Source organism: Hibiscus syriacus, unplaced genomic scaffold (genome assembly GCF_006381635.1).
Source record: "Hibiscus syriacus cultivar Baekdansim isolate YM2019G1 unplaced genomic scaffold, ASM638163v2 tig00111095_pilon, whole genome shotgun sequence".
NCBI classification, from domain to species: domain Eukaryota; kingdom Viridiplantae; phylum Streptophyta; class Magnoliopsida; order Malvales; family Malvaceae; genus Hibiscus; species Hibiscus syriacus.
The window spans coordinates 10,388,021-10,408,873 of record NW_024062980.1 but is presented as its reverse complement, the minus strand read 5'-3'; the positions used below and the strand labels follow the sequence as shown (position 1 = coordinate 10,408,873).

Sequence of the window (20,853 nt, the reverse complement as noted above, 5' to 3'; positions counted from 1 at the left end):
GTAGGATATTGCTTTATTTAGGTACTATTAAAAGCTACAAAATGATCATCCGATTATAAGGAGTTGTTTTGTTGAGTCTTTAACTATTTAAAATTACAAAATGGTTGCATGTGTATTCATTATGTTCCAAACTCATCACTTTTTATTAGAAATTGATGACATTCTAAAATATATGTTAACCTACTAATTAAGATATGATAAAATCTAATCTCATAATCTCAAACGATTATCATTTTTTAGTCAGCATGTTAATGTTCAACTTAGATTGCCGTTAATTTTTAATGGAAAATGATAAGTTTAGAATATAATCAATAATCGAGTGATTATTTGATAACTTTTAATGGTCATGAACTCAATAAAGTAACTCCCTATTATCGATAGACATTTTATAACTTTTAATAATCAATAAACTTAATAAAATAATATCCTATAGTCGAGAGACTATTTGTCTACTTCACCCAAAAATTAAAAAAAATAACATCTAACTATTAAATGACTTCAAAATATTATTACTTATCCGAAAAAAGAATTTAAAATATTATTATGATTTTAGCTACTATTAAATCAATTTAAAATGTTATTAAAAATTTTATCTAAAATAATATATAACTTATATTAAGATTGATTTGTTTTATTTAATATTATAAATAATATTTATAATTTACTTTTTATAAATAGAAATACATTAATACTGAATTTTCTATTAAAACAAATTAGATTGGGTTTTATAAACATAAACATACTTGCGACCAATTACGGACCAAGAATTGCAGCGCACGGAAATGTGGACCGAATTCCACGAGTATGGGCAATTTTTGATTTACTTGGCCACGATTTGAGACGAAACACTTTCTTTGAAACCTCCGTCTTGTACAAAACAATCATTCCCTCTTCTCCAAGAATCTCTGCCATTACCACCTCTTTCATTATCAAGCTCTCATCTTAATTTCCTCAGATTAACAACACAGCCATAGAATTGCCTCCCAGAAAACAGTTTGTCACAAAGCTTGCGTTTATGGCTAATCCCAAGGGGTCTTCATTTCCCTTCTCCGACATACCCGAAGACATCCAGCTTTGCATCCTCTCCCTCCTCTCTCCACCCGACTTCGCCAATTTTGCTTCCACTTCTAAACGCTTCGTTTCTCTATGCCGTAACGACGCCAAGCTCTGGTTCACCATGTACCACCGCCGCTGGGGCTCCAAGACCCACATTACCCAATGGGGTGGTGGCAACATCTCTTACATGCTCCTTTACAAGACCCTCACCCGCTGGGAGAATCTCATTGGCTTGTGGCGACACAGCGGTCGAGCAGACCTCTTGGCTCAATGGCCCCGAGTCATCACCTTCGAGTGGGGCCCATCGTTCGTCTCCGGTTCTTGCCTCAACGGCACCTATCACGTCACCAAATCGCCGTTTTTGTGGATGGGGATATCCTCAGACGGGCTGATTGTCAACTTTCTCGATCTTGAAGGGCAAACTGAAACGCCAACAGGGGGTCTCGATTGTTGGTTAGATTCCATCTGCTCGGACCACAATTTGGTTCCGGTCACTCTTAATTTCATGGGCGACAATCATTTTATGGTTGAAGAAAATTCAAACTTTTGGAATTGTTGTAAAAGGAATTCAAGTTCAAAGAATATGATAGAAGCTAACGAGGAAACTATAGTTGTTGGAGCTTACAGTGGGAAGCCCAGGGGCTTACCGGACTATTTGGTGCTGGAAATGTAAGCATATTTCGCGAATAGGACAAGTCCGGGTGCAGATAAATCATGGAGGAGGCAGAGGAAGAAGGACAAGGAAAGACGAGGGAGGAGGAAATGGGAGCCTGAACATTTTCTTAAACTCATTGATTGCTTGCCTACTGGGGATAACCCTATGCAGAGTCTTTGAAAGATGTCCGTTTTCATGTCTTCAAAGGTTAAAATTTCTGCTTGTGAATATAATTGTTGCTGACTAATGAAGTAGATTTCTTTACGTGTAAATGTGTAGGGAAGTGGAATTGAAGTCATTCTTTAACTTATTGAATTGGTAGGGAAATAGGAAGGTTTGCTCTATACTTGGACAGTTGGATTTTATTTCAGTTCATCCTGTCATTTTAGGCACTGATTAAACACCAATTAAACACCGATCAATCCTTATTTGCTCCGGCTTTGTTTCAAGCTTCAACAATTGTGGCATTTGGTTTTTGGGAGATAGTTTTGCATGTATATAACATTCTGACAAGGCTGTGGCTGTGCAATTAAACTACCGGTATGAAAATGAAATGTTTGGAAGAAAGTTATCTTATTGAACGTCATTTGTTCTGGGTGAAGATAGCATGTATGTTGTCTTATAAACATTAATTTGTGGTAGTCATGGCTTCCAGCATAAAGTAGGATTGGAAGCATTGCCCTAGTTTTTTACAGGCCACTGTTTTTTGAGCATTGAAAGTATGGCATGTCAACTGAAGTGCCTGATAAATATTTCTAAACATGTCAATGATGTAATTCATGCATTGGTTTTCTGGTGACACGAAGTTGTTAGGGGTGTAATCTGCCAAACTCTCATTGGCATCAGAATCATTGAATTCCAGAGAAAGAACGCATCTATGATGATCACATACATCTTTAGCCACTGGAGGCTGAGGATGACATGAGGATAGATTTTGAGACAGTTTTCGACATTCTGTACAAGATCTCATATTACAAGTTAGCACTTCCAGGTTTGGTAGGACCTTCCGGTCAGTACAAGAACAGAACATTCGGGTCTGGATTTCTTTAGGAATCAAGACTATTTTGTTATTTACTTGGAACTTGTAAATTCTCATCTTAGATTGTTATCTTCTTGATTCAGTGAATTTGTTGTAAAGATAATTTACATGGTTAGTATAGTAAACTTATGTGCAGATTCATTTGGAACTTGGTGTCACGCTTGCAGCGGCTCTTACATTAATTTTCTTTTCTTTGAACAATAACCACAACTTTGTTGCAGTGTGAAGCTTTGAGTGCTGGTGCATTTGATTTGAAACCCCAGAATTCAGAAATCATCCTTGTTTCTTTCCTTGTTTGTGCTAGGGAATACTTACTAATGAGTACATGGATGTTTTCCCTTCTTGGCATACAAACATCTAACGGCTGCTTGCTTGATTTACCTTGTTTCAGTCCACGAAATGTTTCCCTTGCCCGTTCATGTCGGATTCAATGACTGGCAGTTCTTTTGGGGGGAAAAAAGTTGATCAATCTAAGGCCTGCAGGACAAGACCCTTCAAAGGAAGGGTAATTGCAAAGCTGCAAATGAGATGTATATATGCCAAATAGATTATTTTTAACCAAACCCCAAAGAAATCCTAATTTTTTAAATTATTAGTTTCAAGTTTCCACTTGTCTCTCATGGATAAGAAACATGTACCAAAATGTAAAACAGATGTATACTAATATAATATTGTGTATATTTTAAACAAAGGGGCGTTTGTGGTATGATTCTCGCTTTGGGTGCGAGAGGTCCCGAGTTCGATTCTCGGAACGCCCCTTATTTTTCAATCTGTGCAATTGGCAGACGGTTTCTGGAACGTTCGACTGGGGTTCATCCTCTGTTTCGAAGTCAAATGGTTAAACCCAAAACCCCTTGTTGCAACCGTCTTTGCGAAAGTTAGAAACCTTCAACAACCCTCTGGTTCAGGTAAACGAATTTGGCATTTTAGAAATCCCAAGGAATTGTCTCGTTTAAATCCGATTGTTTATGCTATAAGCTTTTAGTTTTTCAATTTGATTCAAGTTTGTGTATGTAATATATTGGAAAATTTATCCCTACACGTTAGTGTATATAGATAATTTATGTACGGTAACCTTAGAGTTGGAAAATCTTTTCAATGCAAATATAAATTACTTATACTGCGAAGTAGGATGGTGTTTGGGCAAATGGTCCACCTGGATCGGGAAAAACTACCTACTGCAACGGCATGTCTCAGTTCCTTAAACTTATTGGAAGGTTTGTTGTTTCTTCGTTTGCTGAAGCACACGTGTTAGATGGATTATTAGTTGCGGTAGAAGTTTGACCTCCCACAATGCCATTGTTTGTGCAGGAAGGTTGCTGTAATCAATTTTGATTCGGTCAATTATTTGTTACCGTATCCTTTCAATTGGACGTTATTTGTTATATATTTTGTCCTGGATGTTATGATCAACATGAACTTCTCGAGCGTGCTATCGATGTTGAGGATCTCATAAAACTTGAGTGATGTGATGACAGAACACTCTCTGGGACCTAATGGAGGTGCATCTTTTCTTTATTTTGGTTACCTCTTTCCTTTCTTCTACTACATTGTTGTTGAAAATTGATTCTGAAATTCATTAGAGAAATCAGTAATTTCGGCATGTGGCATTCATAGACTCTCTATCCAGAAGTTCAGAACTTTAGATGTTGATTCTGTTGATATTTCTGGAAAGATCTTAAAGTGTCTATGCACTGTGCAGTATTTGCACCTTTTTTCGGGCAACGACTTTAGCTTGAAGTGCATGAATTGTGTTTATGCTCATTATGTTTGTGATGTCAGGTTTTTTTCTTTTTCTTTTGTGTGTATAACCAGATCTTGTCTAATATTGTATGGATTATTTAGAGATGAATATTGATTGGTTGCAGTCTAAACAGGCACTTCTTTTGAAAGGTTGGTATCTCCTGCCTTTTCTTCTAATAAAATGTTTAGGCTCTTGATTTTGTTTGATAAGTGTATGCAGAAGGCTTGAGCTTGTCCTTGATGGGGAACCTCAAGCAGTTCATTATCTTCTTTTTTATTTTCCCGGCCAGGTTGAGCTGTTTTTGTTAGAAAAAATGATTAATCCAAGATAAAATAATAATAATTAAATATTATTATATAATCGAACGAAGAAAAATAAATAAAACTTCAAGTAGAGGCAAGAAATTAGTTTACTCGTGTGTAGACACTGAATCAAATGAGTAGAGTATGATAAACCGAAGAAGGATTTTTGTTGAGGCATGTATGAACAGTTTCCTTAAGACAGATTCATCCTCTCCTCGCTGCTTTGAGTAACGTTGGACGTCGGTCTCCCAGGATACAACAACAAACAATCACAACAGTAAGCACAGCCGTACTTATTAGTCGAACACAATCTTACTTTTCTCTATCATCGGAAATAACGAATTTGAAAGGAATTTTCTAAGTGATTTCCTAATTCAACTTTGTGAATTATGTCTCAAAGTTGTGTCTAAGATTGTGCCTTAACTAACCTATATATAGGGGAGAGGAAATTAATCAAAAGTTTATGACCTTTTGATGAAGAGATTTGTTGAAAAGCTAATGGACATAATTGAATTGATGCAATTTTATACCAAATAATAAGTATGTTCACCAAGTGACATAAGTTATTATTTAAAGACATCAATTTTATTGAATTATTTATTAATTTTTCCAACAATCCCCCACATGAATGAAATTGATGATTTCAAACACTGACTCGATATGGTGATAGATTCTACGTTCGATATTTGCAAAGGATAGGTAGGCGTCCCCCTTTGAACTTTCCCTTGTGAAAATATATTTACCTTTCTGGTTGTCCAGTAGACGTGATATCCTTGACCTGTCCTACCGTTGGTGTAAGCGATGACATATCCCACACAAATATCTCACTGACAGGAATTGGTTCTCATGGTTATGTCCATATAGTCGTGAACATCTCCTGGTTCTGCAAGAGTTTAGAGAACTATTCCCCAATAGTCTATTTGAAGTGGCTCCACTTGACTCTCACATAGGTGACTTATGTTGTTCGGCTCACAGAAACACATATTGGTCATTAAAAGCATTGCTTAACCTTTTCCACATTTTAGTCATTGTTTTCATCATAGGGATGGACTTGGGGATAAGAAACCCAACAGTGACCTCACAAGGTCTATGCAAGTAAGTTGTCCCATTGAACTTAGATATTGGGATCTCCAATCAACTAAGTTGGGTTTTCCTTCACATAGCGCCTTAAATATTAATGGGCTTTAGTCACATTCCTTTCGATGTTTATCAACTTGATCTAGATTCAACTCATTGTTTAGCGGATCCAAAATATTATCTTTTGATCTTACAAAATCAATATAGATAACTCTAGTTGAGATCAATTGTTTAATGATATTATGTCGACGACGTATGTGTCTCGACTTACCATTATACTTATACAAGGCACCTCCACACTTTGATGTAGTTGTAGGAAAGTTTTCTACATTTCCATAACTCATATGTTGTCTCGCCTATTTTCTTGTAAGTTACCTTATTTAAAGGTAATTTGCTAATAAAATAGCTTCTTCCACATGTTCTATGACAACTCAGAACATGATCAAATGTCATTCATAATTCTTTAGCAATCTTATGGGTACTATACACTTCATATGGTGTATCTGACAATCCATTCAAGATGTAATTCCGACATAGAAACTTAGAATGCTTTCAAGCTTTAATGACCACAATGTCTATCTCATCCTCTCTATGAATAGGAGGATCATCCTATATTTGACCATATTCAGCATGATTAAATATAACACCTTATGTCGTTATGTCTTGAAATTCTATCCATGAATTTCACATGCTTCTCGTTGTGGCTCACGACCACTGACATCGTTGAATTTTATTCATAGTCTAAAAAGGAATCAACATTTCAAATCACAAGTTAAGTGAATCAGTGGGGTTACCATTGTTTCGTTTAAAACATGTAACCAGAATTTGTAAATATTCCAACAATAAATTGAAAGTTAATTCAATTTATTTTACCATTTGTTTATGTTGAACAACAAAAATTTAATTAGAAATTAAAATTCTAAAACAAAATTTGTAACAATGTACCTCCAAACGATTTCTGTTATCAATAGTAAATCAAATAAATTTTGTTGAACAACATGATTAAAACCCTGAAATAGAATTATAGGCCCGATTTTTGTTCACAGACATATCATAATTCCATTCGGTATCTTATTTATTACAACGAATTTTAGTCAAAACTAAAATCCAACAACTTAGTAATTTCTGTTAAACGGTGGGAATTTAGTAAAATTAAAATCTTGAAACAAAAATTCACAATCAACAATATTTTTGTCGAATTCGTTAAACATCATGATTTAGTAAAACTAAAATCCGAAACAAAACCGACTTCTGTTGGACAACGGGATTAAAACCCATAACATAACCACTTTCTGTTGAACGACGAGAATTTAATAAATTAATTCTCGAAACATAACTAATTTCTGTTGAACGGTGAGAATTTAATAAAACTAAAATCTGAACATAAGTACAATATTTAACACAAAATATTACTGAAAATGAAATACTGAAGATATCATTTACTGATTAATTTCTTAATCGTAGTCATTTGAACCAACATGTGGGTTCAAAGTGCGCCCCCGTAAGTCAATAATCCATAAGCTGCATATTTGAATATCTTTATCAGCATTGTGTCTTCCTTATCACGCTTATCACATGGTAATTTTACATAATAAAAAACTTGCAGACAAATTAACATAGAAATGCCTCATCACACATAAAGGTTAGTGGGAACCCAATATTGTGTCCAACTTGCTTTGAACACACAAACAACTTTTGGAATCAATTGAGAACTTTACTTTGGCAAGGGTTCCTCATTTTGGTGGTTTTCCAACGATGCTTCATAAGTACATAGTTAGGATTAAACTCAAAGAATCGATTTCCTCTCGGATTAAAAAAATTTAGAAAGAATATGTCTTAAGATTGTTAGAAAAAATGATTAATTCGAGATAAAATAATAATAATAAATAAATATTATTATATAATCGAACGAAGAAAAATAAATAAAACTTAAAGTAGAGGCAAGCAATTAGTTTACTCGTGTGTAGACACTGAATCAGATGAGTAGAGTATGATAAACCGAATAAGGATTTTTGTTAAGGCCTCTATGAATAGTTTCCTTAAGACAAATTCGTCCTCTCCTCGGTGTTTTGAGTAACGTTGGACATCGGTCTCTCAGGATACAACAACAAACGATCACAACAGTAAGCACAACCGTAGTGATCAGTCGAACACAATCTTGCCTTTCTCTATCACCAGAAAGAAAGAATTTGAAAGGAATTTTCTAAGTGATTTCTTAATTCATCTTTGTGAATTGTGTCTCAAAGTTGTGTTTAAGATTGTGCCTCAACTAACCTATATATAGGGGAGAGGAAATTAATCAAAAGGTTAAGACCTTTTGATGAAGAGATTTGTTGAAAAGCTAATAGGTATACTGAATTGATGCAATTTTATACTAAATAATAAATTTGTTCACCAAGTGACATAACTTATTATTAAAATACATTAATTTTATTCAATTATTTATTAAATGTTGTCATGAAACTTATTAAAAACTTGGATCTTAGGGTATGGCTCTGCCTTTCATCTTCATGGACAGTGACATTAAAGGCCATTTCAACTTCTTGTTTTGATGTTATTATTGTAGGAAACAAAGTTGTTTATTTTATGCAGTTGATTGCTGTACATTTAGTTTATGCCCACCTATGCAGTGACCCCGGGAAGTATGTTAGCGCTTTGCTTCTCTCGTTGTCTACCATGTTGCATTTGGAGCTTCCGCACATAAATGTCTTGTTTAAGATCGACCTAATCAAGAGCTACGGAAAGCTTGGTGAGTGCGAAGTATCTATTCTATTACAAGTCACAAAGTGCTAGACTTCATGTTGAATTGTCTTATCTGGATGTGTTGCAGCTTTTTAATCTGGATTTCTACACAAATGTGCAAGATTTAGGATTTTTTACCTAAATATCACCCGTACACTTAATAATTAACTGTCAGACACCCTTTCTCCTAATATTACCGATCTATCATCCTTTCTGACAAAGCGCGGATAGTCATATGCACCTTCGTAGGGTTCTGTCTGAGCTGGCACCACATCAAGAAAGGCACGGATGGCGATCCGCGCCTTCGCGAGATTTCTGACATGTACGTAAGGCGTGGATAATGATCCGCGCCTTCCATTGGTACCACCCAAGCAGCTCGGCTTTTAAACCCTCCCTCTCCCCTATAAATAAGAATCCCCTCTATGCAAACATTACCGCATCAAAATTACTTCCTTATTTTTTCTTTTAACAATTCCTTCTATTTTTGTTGAAAGGTAAAACTATTTTTTATTATATTATATTTGAATAAATTTTATTGTACTAATTATTTTGTATTATTTTTTGCGGTTGTAAAATTGGAAAGTGTGATCATTCTTCGAGAGATTTTTGCTGATATGGTAACAATATAAAATTATGTTATTTAAATTATTGTGAAAATTTTAATTTTTTATTAGTTTATATTTTAATTCATATACTATTTATTTAATTATGCATATTTCAACTTTTTTTTACAGATATAAGACTCTTAATCTTTTAGACTCTCAGAATGATGTGTATTTTAGCTATTGTTTACTATGATGGAGAAATTCGGGAAGATGAAACCGGTGTCGTCTTCGCATCAAATCATTCTATCATAATATCTTTCAAGAGAAACATAACTCTTGAGAAGCTGATAATGAAAATTTAAAGGAAGGTTCATGTTGAAAGTACTAGAAGACTGTCCTCACTTCAATCCAGATTTTCAATTGCAATATTTTCGTTAACTTATACAGCGTTCGAACTATCCAATGATGACGATGTTGTCGTGTTGGTTGATTCTCAAAATCATTATTGAGACTCCAATACACAGAGGTGACTCCCATTATTCTCCCATTATGGGCTGGCTCAACAAGCTGATCAAGTTGACAGCCCAAATCAAGTAATGTGTAATGATTTTAACTCGTTAATGGTGTCATCCTATCAAGTTCAATGGGGAGACATTCATCAGCAACTTCTTACGATCTGTACTGAGGTGGCTCCACAAATAATTCGTATGACAACATCGCGTCCAGTTCAAGGGGAAGACATTCATCTACCAATTTCTTTGACCTGACTATGGAGATGCCCTCGACGCAGTAATCTGCGCAGTACCCATTTGACATGAAGCCTTCAAGTTCCAAGGGAGGCATTCAACTGCGAGCTTCTTCGACTTCAATGTCGAGATGATTTCAAGTTCAAGGGGAAGACATGCAACTACCAGTTTGTTCGACCTAAATGTCTACATCGTGGAGGAACCCTCATCTCTACCAAAAGAACCTCTTCATGAGCCATGTGCGGATGGTGCTGAGACTAGACTATTCGTTCAGCCAGAATCACCGCATTTCAACATGGATTCCAATGATGATGATGTAGATGAAGTTCCCACAAATACGGTACACACCGAACCTCCATCACACATGTATGAAGTTTACTATGGTGCAATGTACGGGCCAGAACTTACGCTTACATATTGTCACGAGGGGAAAATATGTATCATCTCAAATCGTAGAGCTGAGATTAAAGCAACAATGAATTCTTTAGGTCCATTTTGGAAACCACCTTATGTCCAACATCAATATTGTATTCAACACATTGCTGCTAACTATCATGGAAGGTTCAAGAAGAATGATGAGCGCCAATTACTTGTGCACATGGGTATGTCAAAATGTTGTTTTTATTTCTCAATCATTTTCATTTTTTATGAAAACTTAACTGTAAGTTCTACATTTGATGCTCAGGTTACGAACTATTACCTGAAACATTTGAGTCCATGCTTCAAGATTTGTGAGAAAAGAACAAGGAATGATACAATTACATCAGCCTCATCAATAAAGAAATGTGGACAAATGCATATGATGCTGGATATCGATATGGACACATGACAACCAACTTGGCTGAGGCTATCAATTCGATCTTAAAGGGGGCACGGCACGCCATTTACCAGTAACAACTTTGGTTAAAATGACATATTTTCGTTTGGGAGCATTTTTTGCCAAGCTCGGGGGACAAACTCAAAATTGGATGCAAAACGGTCATGTCTATCACACAAGATTAGTTACAGATCTACAAAAAAAATGATGCATCAAATGGAATGTTTGTAACAACCTTCTCTAAAACCCATGAATTATATCGTGTCACAGAGATGCCACGACCTCTTCAATGTATTCAAGATAACTCGTTCAGAGTTAATCTACGAGACAAATGGTGTGATTGTGGTTTTTTCAAGCTCTGAAGTATACATGCTCTCATGTCATAGTAGCTTGCTCGCATACCCATCAAGACTATAACCATTTTGTGGATCATGTATACCGACTTTCAGAAGTGTTTAAGGTATATGAATTTGAGTTCCCCCCATAGGTAATTAGAAAGACCCTGATGAGGTTCAGAATTAGCTTCCAATTATACCAGATCTGTCCTTATTGAGGGAACACAGTCATCCAAAATCCACTTGAATTCATTGTGATATGGATATTCAAGAGATATCCATAGAAAACAAAAGATGTGGGCATTGTAGAAACATAGGACACAATAAGAAAAAATGTCCATCTCTTTTTCATCAAGTAACCATTGATGTTGTGATTGATGTAGTTGTTGTTTATGAAATCTAAGTTTCTATTATTTAATTTTCATTTACTTTCAGTTAATGTCATTTGAGCATCACCGATTAATTAGCAACTCAGGAAATTAAATAATAAAAACAATTCCAACAAACTAAAAACAAGAAAATAATACAACTAAAAAATAAAAAGAACTAAATAAAAAAATTCAATAATTAAATAATAAAAAATTAAGAAACAAAATAAATAAAAAGTTCATAATTAAATAAAAACTTTACAATTGCTGATAAACAAAAAAATTAAATAAAAACATAACGAAGTAAACAACTCTATCGATGCCAGCGTCTTGAATATGTTCTGCAGGGCGGTGGCTATCTCTGTCGATGAGGATTTCTTCTTATAATTTGTTTTGCCTCCTCACTCTCATCATCATCATCGTCGTCGTCATCGTCGTCATCATCATCATCAGGAGCATATACATTTTGTTGATGAGGGACGAATAAGGATGTAGCACCTTCATAGAATAAGAACCCTAGAGGTGTATGGCTGTTTATCCTACCGCTCATAGAAAACTGTGAAAACTGTAAAAAAAACTGACATCGATGAGTGCAAAAACTGCACCAGAGGTGTCTATGCATGTGGTGAAGCTTCACCCATGAAATAACCAGTATATGAACCCCAATTTGGATCTATAAGCAGAGAAGTATAATATCCGCCAGGAGGGGTCATAAAACTCCGCAGCGGTGGCTGCATTTGGTATAGAAGCGGTGGCATCTGACATGGCTGCAATGTCATTTGAAAATATTGTGGTGCCATCTAATACGGTTGCAATGCAATCTAAAACATTTTCGGTGCTGCAGCTGAGGACAAGCCAGAAGTGCCTGTTCTCCTTTCATGAGTCGGGGGACGATGATGTTATGATGGTGAACGTCTTTGTCGAATTTAATAAATGCTCTCGCCTCATGCTTCCTCGGAAAGTAGGAACGGTTTCCCATTCGTGTTGAACCGCACATAATAATCATATGTAACCGAGTAATGATCCACATAAATGGATTTTGTACGGGAATGCGCCCATGTCGATCCTCTTATATCATTACCCACTCAATGTGCTTCAGTAGCCAGTTGACTTCTTTTTTGCCCCATCTAACGATGATATGCAAATCATCGAGATTCTTAGCTGCTTTTGGAATAGATTGTACAAAACTAAATTAGTGGAGCACATGATCAATAGGATGCCACTCGACAATAGCATAATATATCAGAGGGACCACCACCATCCAGACATCTAATGGGCCTCTAAGTGATGTGGGATGCAAATCCTCATTTCTTCAGTAGAATAAGAAGCCCGTTGAAACTAAAACAAATATATATAATTCTTATCAAAATAATATTCTAATTATATAACAATAATTAAAAGTAGATAATAATATTTAAATACATACCTCTGTACCAACTTTCTTATCAATGAGTAACCTAATTTCTTCCAATTCATCATATAAATCCTGATGATATTTTCTTGCATTTGACCACCAATTAAATAAAAATATTTTTCATTATATACTCAACAAAATTATTTATATACAAAATCAGTATTGAAATTACCTCAATAATAGCAGGAAGACCAATGGGTTTTTCACCACCTGACATAGAAAGAGCATACGATACCACGCCCAAGACTGGAGAAGAAATAGACATCCACCGATAGCATTTTTTTATAATCAATAGCTTGACACATTTCCCTATACATAAATGCCAAAATTGTAGAGCCCCAACTGAGTGTGTCAACATGATGAAAATTTGTAAGGCGACGCAACCACATACAATGAACTTGGTTGTACGATTTGTTGGGCATCAGGATCCCTCCTATGAGCTGTAATATGCAAGCTTGTGCATACATTTTAACCTATTCCTTGGAGGCGTCGCAACTCAAATGTTTGAAAGTTGTATCCAACCAATTTAACATTGTTCGACTACCGTTGAAATTAGGCGAAACACCACCAAGATTTTCCTCGTACAAGGAATGTTAGTCACCATGTGCCACTACAGAAATCACATTCCCATCCACCGAAAGCCCCAAATGCATGGGAACATCCTCCAACATAATTGTGCACTCTTCACACGAAAGATGGAATGTGTGTGTCTCTCGTCTCCACCTCTCAACCAATATAGAAATAAGGTTGGATTCAAGGTTACAATGCCCTTCATATTTTGCTACATAACTGAATCCATCCTCGACTAAATATTATAAAAATATAAATATAAACTAATACTACACAAATTAAATAAATAAAACATTAACAATAATTAAAGTTACAATAGAATTTAAAATTGTTATAGTATTGACAAAATGCCTCAATATATGATTCCTATATAAACGTAGCAAACCACCTTCCATTTTATAACTAAAAAATTAATAAAAAGTTAGTATAAAAAAATTTAATAAAATAATAAATTATTGATTTATTATAATACAATAAAAATATTTTACTTTCTTAATTGAAAGATTGATACTCGGAAGAATGAGGAAATTTGAGATTTGAGTGTGGTTTGGAGGTTGTGTTTATGGGAAGATGGGGTGTTTATAGGAGGAGGGGAGGGGGTAAAAGGGTTTCCCATAAATGTGGGAGGTGGATGGTTGGAGTATTAAAGGAAAGGCACAGATTATTATTTGTGCCTTACGTACGTGTCAGAAGTCCCGCGAAGGCGCGGATGGCCATTCGTGTCTTTCTTGACTTGGTGTTAGCTTGGATAACGTGCAGATTACAATCCACACCTTTCTTGATGTGGCGCCAACTCGGACAGAACCCGCCGAAGGCACAGAGGCGATCCGCGCTTTGTTAGGAAGGGTGCTAGATCGGTAATATTAGAAAAAAGGGTGTCTGACAGATATTATTAGATGTATTTTGGTAAAAATGCCCAAGATTTATCGTGTTTACAACACCATCTTGATCACGTTCCCTGCTCTGCTAAGTATAGGTTTGTCATGTCAGATTCGTTACTTTTTTTTATTTTTAACCTTCTACAAGGCATTAAGTTGGCGTTTTTACTCAAAAATCACCCAAATAACTAATAATTAACTGTCAGGTACCTTTCTCCAAATATTACCGATCTAGTACCCTTTCTGACAGAATGATAATAAAGCGCGTTTCAGGATACACGCCTTACAGACGTGGATGGAAGACATCGATCATGAAGTGCACCTTTCTAGGGTTCTGTCCGAGCTGTTGCCAGGGTGGAAAATCGCGGATTGTTATATGCACCTTAGCGGGGAATTGACATGTAGTTGAAGGCGCGGACTATGATCCACGCATTCCATTAAATTACCCCCTTAATACCGTCTAACCGCCCGTCCCCCTCCCTCCTATAAATACCATATCATACAACACTCAAACCACACCAAAAAAAATTTATTCTCTTCCTTATCAATTATTGTAGCAAGCTTTATATAAGTTTTGTTATCGCTTTTAGAAGCTATAATTTTTTATTATATTATAATCATTTAATAGTTTTTTATTTAATTATTATTTAATTTACTAATTTTCTTATTACTTTTTACAATTATAAAATAAACGGCGGGTTGTTGCGTTTAGATGTGAATCATATCTCGAGTCATTTTGTTGATACGTTAACAATTTTAAATTGTGTTATTTTAATTATTGTGAATGTTTTATTTATTTATTTTTAGTATTAGTTTATATTTTAATTTGTATTTAATTAGGGGAATGATCGTATATTAGATCCATTTATTCATAACGCTAAATTAGATATATCGAGTTGTGTCTGACCGTATTTAGTTAAGGTTGGATTCAGTTACATAGTGAAATATGAAGGGCATTGTAATATTGAATCCAACCTTATTTCTATACTAATTGAGAGGTGGAGACCAGAGACACACATATTCCATCTTCCGTGTGGGGAGTGCACTATTACGCTGGAGGATGTTTCTATGGATTTGGGGCTTCCGGTAGATGGGGATGTTATTTCTGGTGTGGCAGATGGTAATTGAAATTCCTTGTGCGATGAGTATCTTGGTGGTATCCCGCCTAATTTCAATGGTGGTCGAATACTGTCATCATGGTTGGTTATAAATTTTCAACATTTAAGTGAAGACTGTTCCGAGGAACATGCTAAAATATTTGCTCGGGCTTGCATATTACAACTCATAGGAGGGATCTTGATGCCCGACAAATCTCGCAACCAAGTTCATTGTATATGGTTGAGTCACCTCGATGGTTTTAATGTTATCAGTGGACTTAGTTGGGGCTCAATAGTTTTGGCATCTCTGTATAGAGAAATATGTTGGGAAACTGATTATTGAAAAAATACTATCGGTGGATGTCTCCTTCTCCAATCATGGGCGTGGTATCACATTCCCTTTTTATATCCGATCGTGAAAAACTCGTACGTCTTCCTATTATTATTGAGGTAATTTCAATACTGAGTTCATATATAAATAAATTTTTGAGTATATAATGAGATTGTATAGTTGAAATCAGCACTGCAATAGCTATATGGGAGTTTTCTTTGACCATAGTGATGATGGCTTGGCAGATAATATCGGAGTCCAAGTTGGGATGGTCCTGGTTTATCTCTATAGCACAACATATATGAGGAACATTGTATAATGTTAGTTCCCATATGTTGTTTTTCCTCATCCTCTTTGATACACGAACCATCCAGTTGCATCCGTTATCATGTTGGACATAGTGGCAGACTTACTTTCGGTGGTTGATCGAATGACTTTGGAGTGATCAAAATTAGGAAGTTGTAATTCTTAATTGAAATCATCCATTCTTCTTTGGATGGAAATGTTATTCCGATATATGACTCACCATCATTAACTGATGAGTTAAAGCTGTAGTCACAAACATTAGGCATATCTGCAAATTATGGCTCGTACATTGCATCATATTTAGCTTCATACATGTGTGTTGGAGATTTGGTGTGTACCGTATTCCTAGGAACTTTATATACATCATCATGATCGGAGTCCATATTGAACTGCGGTGATTTTGGCTCTACGAATAGTCCAGTCTCAGCACCATCTGCACCTGCTCACAAAGAGGTTCTTTTGGTGGAGATGAGGGTTCCTCTGTGATGATGATATTTAGATCGAACAAGCTGGTAGTTGAATGCATTCCCCTTGAACTTAAAGGCATCGTGTCATATAGGTTTTGAACTTAGTGATGTGTCGCAGGAATCTCCATATCGAGGTCGAAGTAGCTCGCAGTTGAATGCCTCCCCTGGAACTTGAAGGCATCGCGTCAAATCGGTACTAAACAGATTTCTATGTTGAGGGCATCTCCATATTAAGGTAAAAGAAATTGGCAGATGAATGTCTTCCCCTTGAACTGGAAGCGATATTACCATACAAATTATTTGTGGAGCCACCTTAGTAGAGATCGTAACAAGTTGTTGATGAATGTCTCCCCATTGAACTTGATGGGATGATACCAAGTTGTGGATTTCCCATTAACGAGTTAAAATCATTACACATTACTTGAGTTGGGCTGTCAACTTGATCAACTTATTGAGTCAGCCCATAGCGGGAGCATAATGACATACCACGAACCGCAAACACTTCAATAAATGTGGCATACATTTGTCTAACAACGTCTAAATTTTGATTTTGAGAATTAACCATCATAGAAACATCGTCATTGTTGGAGAGTTCAAATGTTGTATAAGTTAATGAAAATAATGCAGTTGAAAATCTGTATTGAAGTGAGGACAATCTTCTAGTACTTCTAACATGAACCTTCCTTGAAATTTTAGTGATTAGCTCCTCAAGAGTGATGTTTCTCTTGAAGGATAAGGTGACAAAATAATTTTACGTGAAGATAACGCTGGTTTCATCTTCTCAAATTTCTCCATCATAGTAAATAATGGTTGAAATACGCCTCATTTTTAGAGTTTGAAAGATTGAAAATCTTATATCTGCAAAAATGAATAATTATTTCTAATATACGATCATTCTCCTAAATAAATAAATAGTATACGAATCAAAATATAAACTACTACTAAAAAAATTAAAAAACTATTTACAATAATTTAAATAACCCAATTTAATAATATTACCGTATCAACAAAATGACTTGAGATATGATCTCACCTTCCATTTTACAACCGCAAAAAGTAATAAAAAATCATTAGTACAATAAAATTTGGTCAAATAAATTAAATATGAAATAAATATAATATTATAAAAATAATTTTACCTTCTAAAAATTGTAACAAAATCTACTTGATAGAAGGAATTTATAGAAGGAAGAATGTGAATGTAATTTTGGTGTGGTTTGATATTTGGATTTGGGGGTATTTATAGGGGAGGGGGATGGGTCGTTCGGGATTTAAGGAAGCTGTGGTAATAATAGAACGGGCAATAATTGATGGGGAATAATCAAAGGCGCGCTTCATGATCCGTGCATGCCTGACGTGTTATAAAACCATACGAAGGCGTGAATTACAATCCACACTTTTCTACCGTGGTGCCAGCTCGGATAGAATCAGGAAGGCATGCTTCATGATCCGAACCTTCCGTCAACGTCTGCAAGGCGTGTATCCTGAAACACGCTTTATTATCACTCTCTCATAATTGGTTCTAGACCGGTAATATTTGAAGAAAGCGTGCCTAACAGGTAATTATTGATTGTTTGGGTATTTTTGGGTAAAAATGATCATTAAGTTTAGGGTTTTCTTTTAGTTACCTAAATTATACCTTAAATTGACTTTTGATGTATAAAGAATTTTTTTGCTAGAAATAAGTGCCTAACGTTTCTAACGTTACACTAGGCGTCTAAACCATAACGACTGTTAAAATTGCTTGTTATCTGACATGTGTCGCATATATAAAATATCAAAAATAAAATAAAAATAAAAAGATAAAATTATAGGTGCCTAAATTATTCCTTAAATTGACTTTTGGTGCCTAAAGATTTTAAATAGGTGCCCAACGTTTTCTCCGTTACACTTTTATGTACCTACTGTTATTTTTTAATAATAAAAATATTTTTAAAAAATTAAAAAGAAATCAAACCCTCCCCTCATCGTCCCTCTCCCTCCTATCTCATTCCTCCAACGATGATGAAGGGTCACCACTGGCTAGGTTTTGTTCGGATCAGGACGAGGAACTTAATGGTGGCAACATGTAATGTACGACCAGTTGTAGTCGTCGAAATCGTCAAAAAATAACGAAGGAAAAATTAGAAAATCGATATCCCTTTGTGGTGATTTTTACGACGATTGACATAGTTTCACGATGTGTGGGGGATTGGGATTTGGTCACGGCGATGAGAGTTTTGATGGTGTCAACGGTGATGACCACAATGGCCAATCGACGATGCAATTTAGTATTTTTTAAAATTATAATATTAAATCTTTTTTTAAATATTTTTTTGAAATTTTATATTCATGACACGTGTCACATAGCAACCAAATTTAATGGTCATTACGCTTCAAAAACCTAAAAGTGTAACGTTAGAAACGTTAGATACCTATTTTTAGTGAAAAATTCTTTAGGAGCCAAAAGTCAATTTGAGTTATATATTAGGCACCTGAAAGTGTATTAAGCCTTTAAAAAGTAAAAAAAAAATTGAGGGTATGCACCTAAAAGTGTAACAGAAAAAAAGTTAGACACTTATTTTTAACGAAAAAATCTTTAAGCACCAAAAGTTAACTTGAGATATTGTTTAGGCACCTAAAAGTGTATTATGCCTTATGTTTAATTTATTTTCTTAAAATAAGTTTACATGTTAAGAGTTTCATTTGTGAGTTTAAACTTCATCTGAACTAGAATTGGGGTATGCATCCTCAATTTTACATTTTGAAAGGTTATTGTTCAAAGGTTAAATTGAAATGCTTCAATGAGATACAACCATAAGTGTTTGTCATGAAGTTTTATTCGGTCAACAATTCATAATTAGCTTAGTCGGTGATTTATATTCATCCTAAATCTTAACTTCACCCAGTGTTCGAGCTATTTTCACTCACCTGAGGTTTTTTCTTGCAAAAACTTTACAGGGGAACTCTCTGACGTGATCAGAAGCTTCAGTCTTGTCGATTTCACAACCTTAGATATTTAGGCATGCTAGTAATTCTAGCTTTCTCGAGTTAAATTGTTTTCCTTCTCTTTATTTTATAGTTTTATGAAGATTGCTGTTATGCAGATTGTTGTTTCAGGATAATGAGAGTGTGGGGAATCTTGTAAAGCTAATTGACAAAAGCAATGGATACATGCTTGCTAGTACAGATGCGAACGCAACTAAATTCAGCAAGATTTTAGTTCAACAAGTTGATTGAGATTATTATAGATATACTTTTATCTCTATACATGCAATGATATACTTAAAAATGCATTGCAAAACATCTTAGATAAATCAAAACTAATTTTCTATTCACACTTTTTCCAATTGTGTGGCCAATTCATTCCTTGATGTGATAGATCCAGCTGGTAGGCTTAAGAACCATGTCTTTGTTCTACCCTACAAAGAATACAGAAACAATTGCATTTTTAGGGCATCATTTGGAACACCCTGTTGTGAAAATGAAACACAAATCAGAAGAAAAGATTTGATGTCCCTAGTATCCTCAAGTGGTAGACTAGCGTATTCCTCGTTTGAATTTAGCATCTAAAACATGACCAGTTTAAGTTCAAAGCTGCCTACTTAGATGGTCGGTCGCACCACCCCAGGTTGCAGGTAATCTAAAACAGGAACAACAAAGTAACTAATCAGTTTATGCACCATCTCTCGTCGAGCTCGATCTTGTGCTTGCTTTCGCTGGTTGAGAGTTCTTTCAGGTTCATGTCGAAATCTAATAGATCACCAGGGTTGCTCCTGACATGCACTGTGACTGTAATTGTTGTCATTACAATAAGGGTAAACAAAGAAAAATAAAATGAGTTAGACAACTACTAAAGATATACAAATAGAGTAAAAAAAACAACAATAAGAACAACGACGCCAAGACTTGATCGATATGTATATATGACTGCAATAGGTGCACGCGTAGAATAATGATAGCCTTTTGGCTAAGGATGTCAAACCCACAGGGAAAGAAGTTAAGGATTTTATGTTGCTAGATCTAACTCTGTAAAAGGAAAGATAAAAGTCAAAGTTGCATGAGTTTGTTGTGAATGTGAATATTGTGTCGACAGTGCAAAAAGTAAATAAAAACTAAATCAATGGGAAGAATGGGGCATTCAATAGATCGTACACCACTAGAGCAAACTTACCACTAGACAGTTTTTTTTATTATTTACAAGTTAAGCTCTTGCAACTATACTAAGCATATCTTTCGTTGATATCTAAAGAAACCCGCTAAACCAAGTGTCATTCCCTCTCAGATTCTACTTCTAATTTAATGCGTTCACAACCTACCCAATTCTCGTCGTCAAGGTTGCATCTAAAGTTGTCACCGTAATGTTACTCTATAAGCACTACGCA

At 35.3% G+C, this 20,853-nt stretch overlaps 1 protein-coding gene and 1 pseudogene across 1 annotated transcript; both read left to right on the top strand.

Moving 5' to 3' along the window:
* The first annotated feature begins 867 nt into the window (after positions 1–867).
* On the top strand, positions 868–2,725 carry LOC120152725 (F-box protein At3g12350-like). The gene is made up of 2 exons (XM_039164885.1): positions 868–2,516; positions 2,558–2,725. The coding sequence occupies exon 1, from the start codon at positions 1,016–1,018 to the stop codon at positions 1,727–1,729; it is 714 nt and encodes a 237-aa protein (XP_039020816.1). The 5' UTR covers positions 868–1,015; the 3' UTR covers positions 1,730–2,516; positions 2,558–2,725.
* A 1,157-nt stretch (positions 2,726–3,882) lies between these two features.
* LOC120152891 lies at positions 3,883–19,708 on the top strand (annotated as a pseudogene).
* Positions 19,709–20,853: the final 1,145 nt, after the last annotated feature.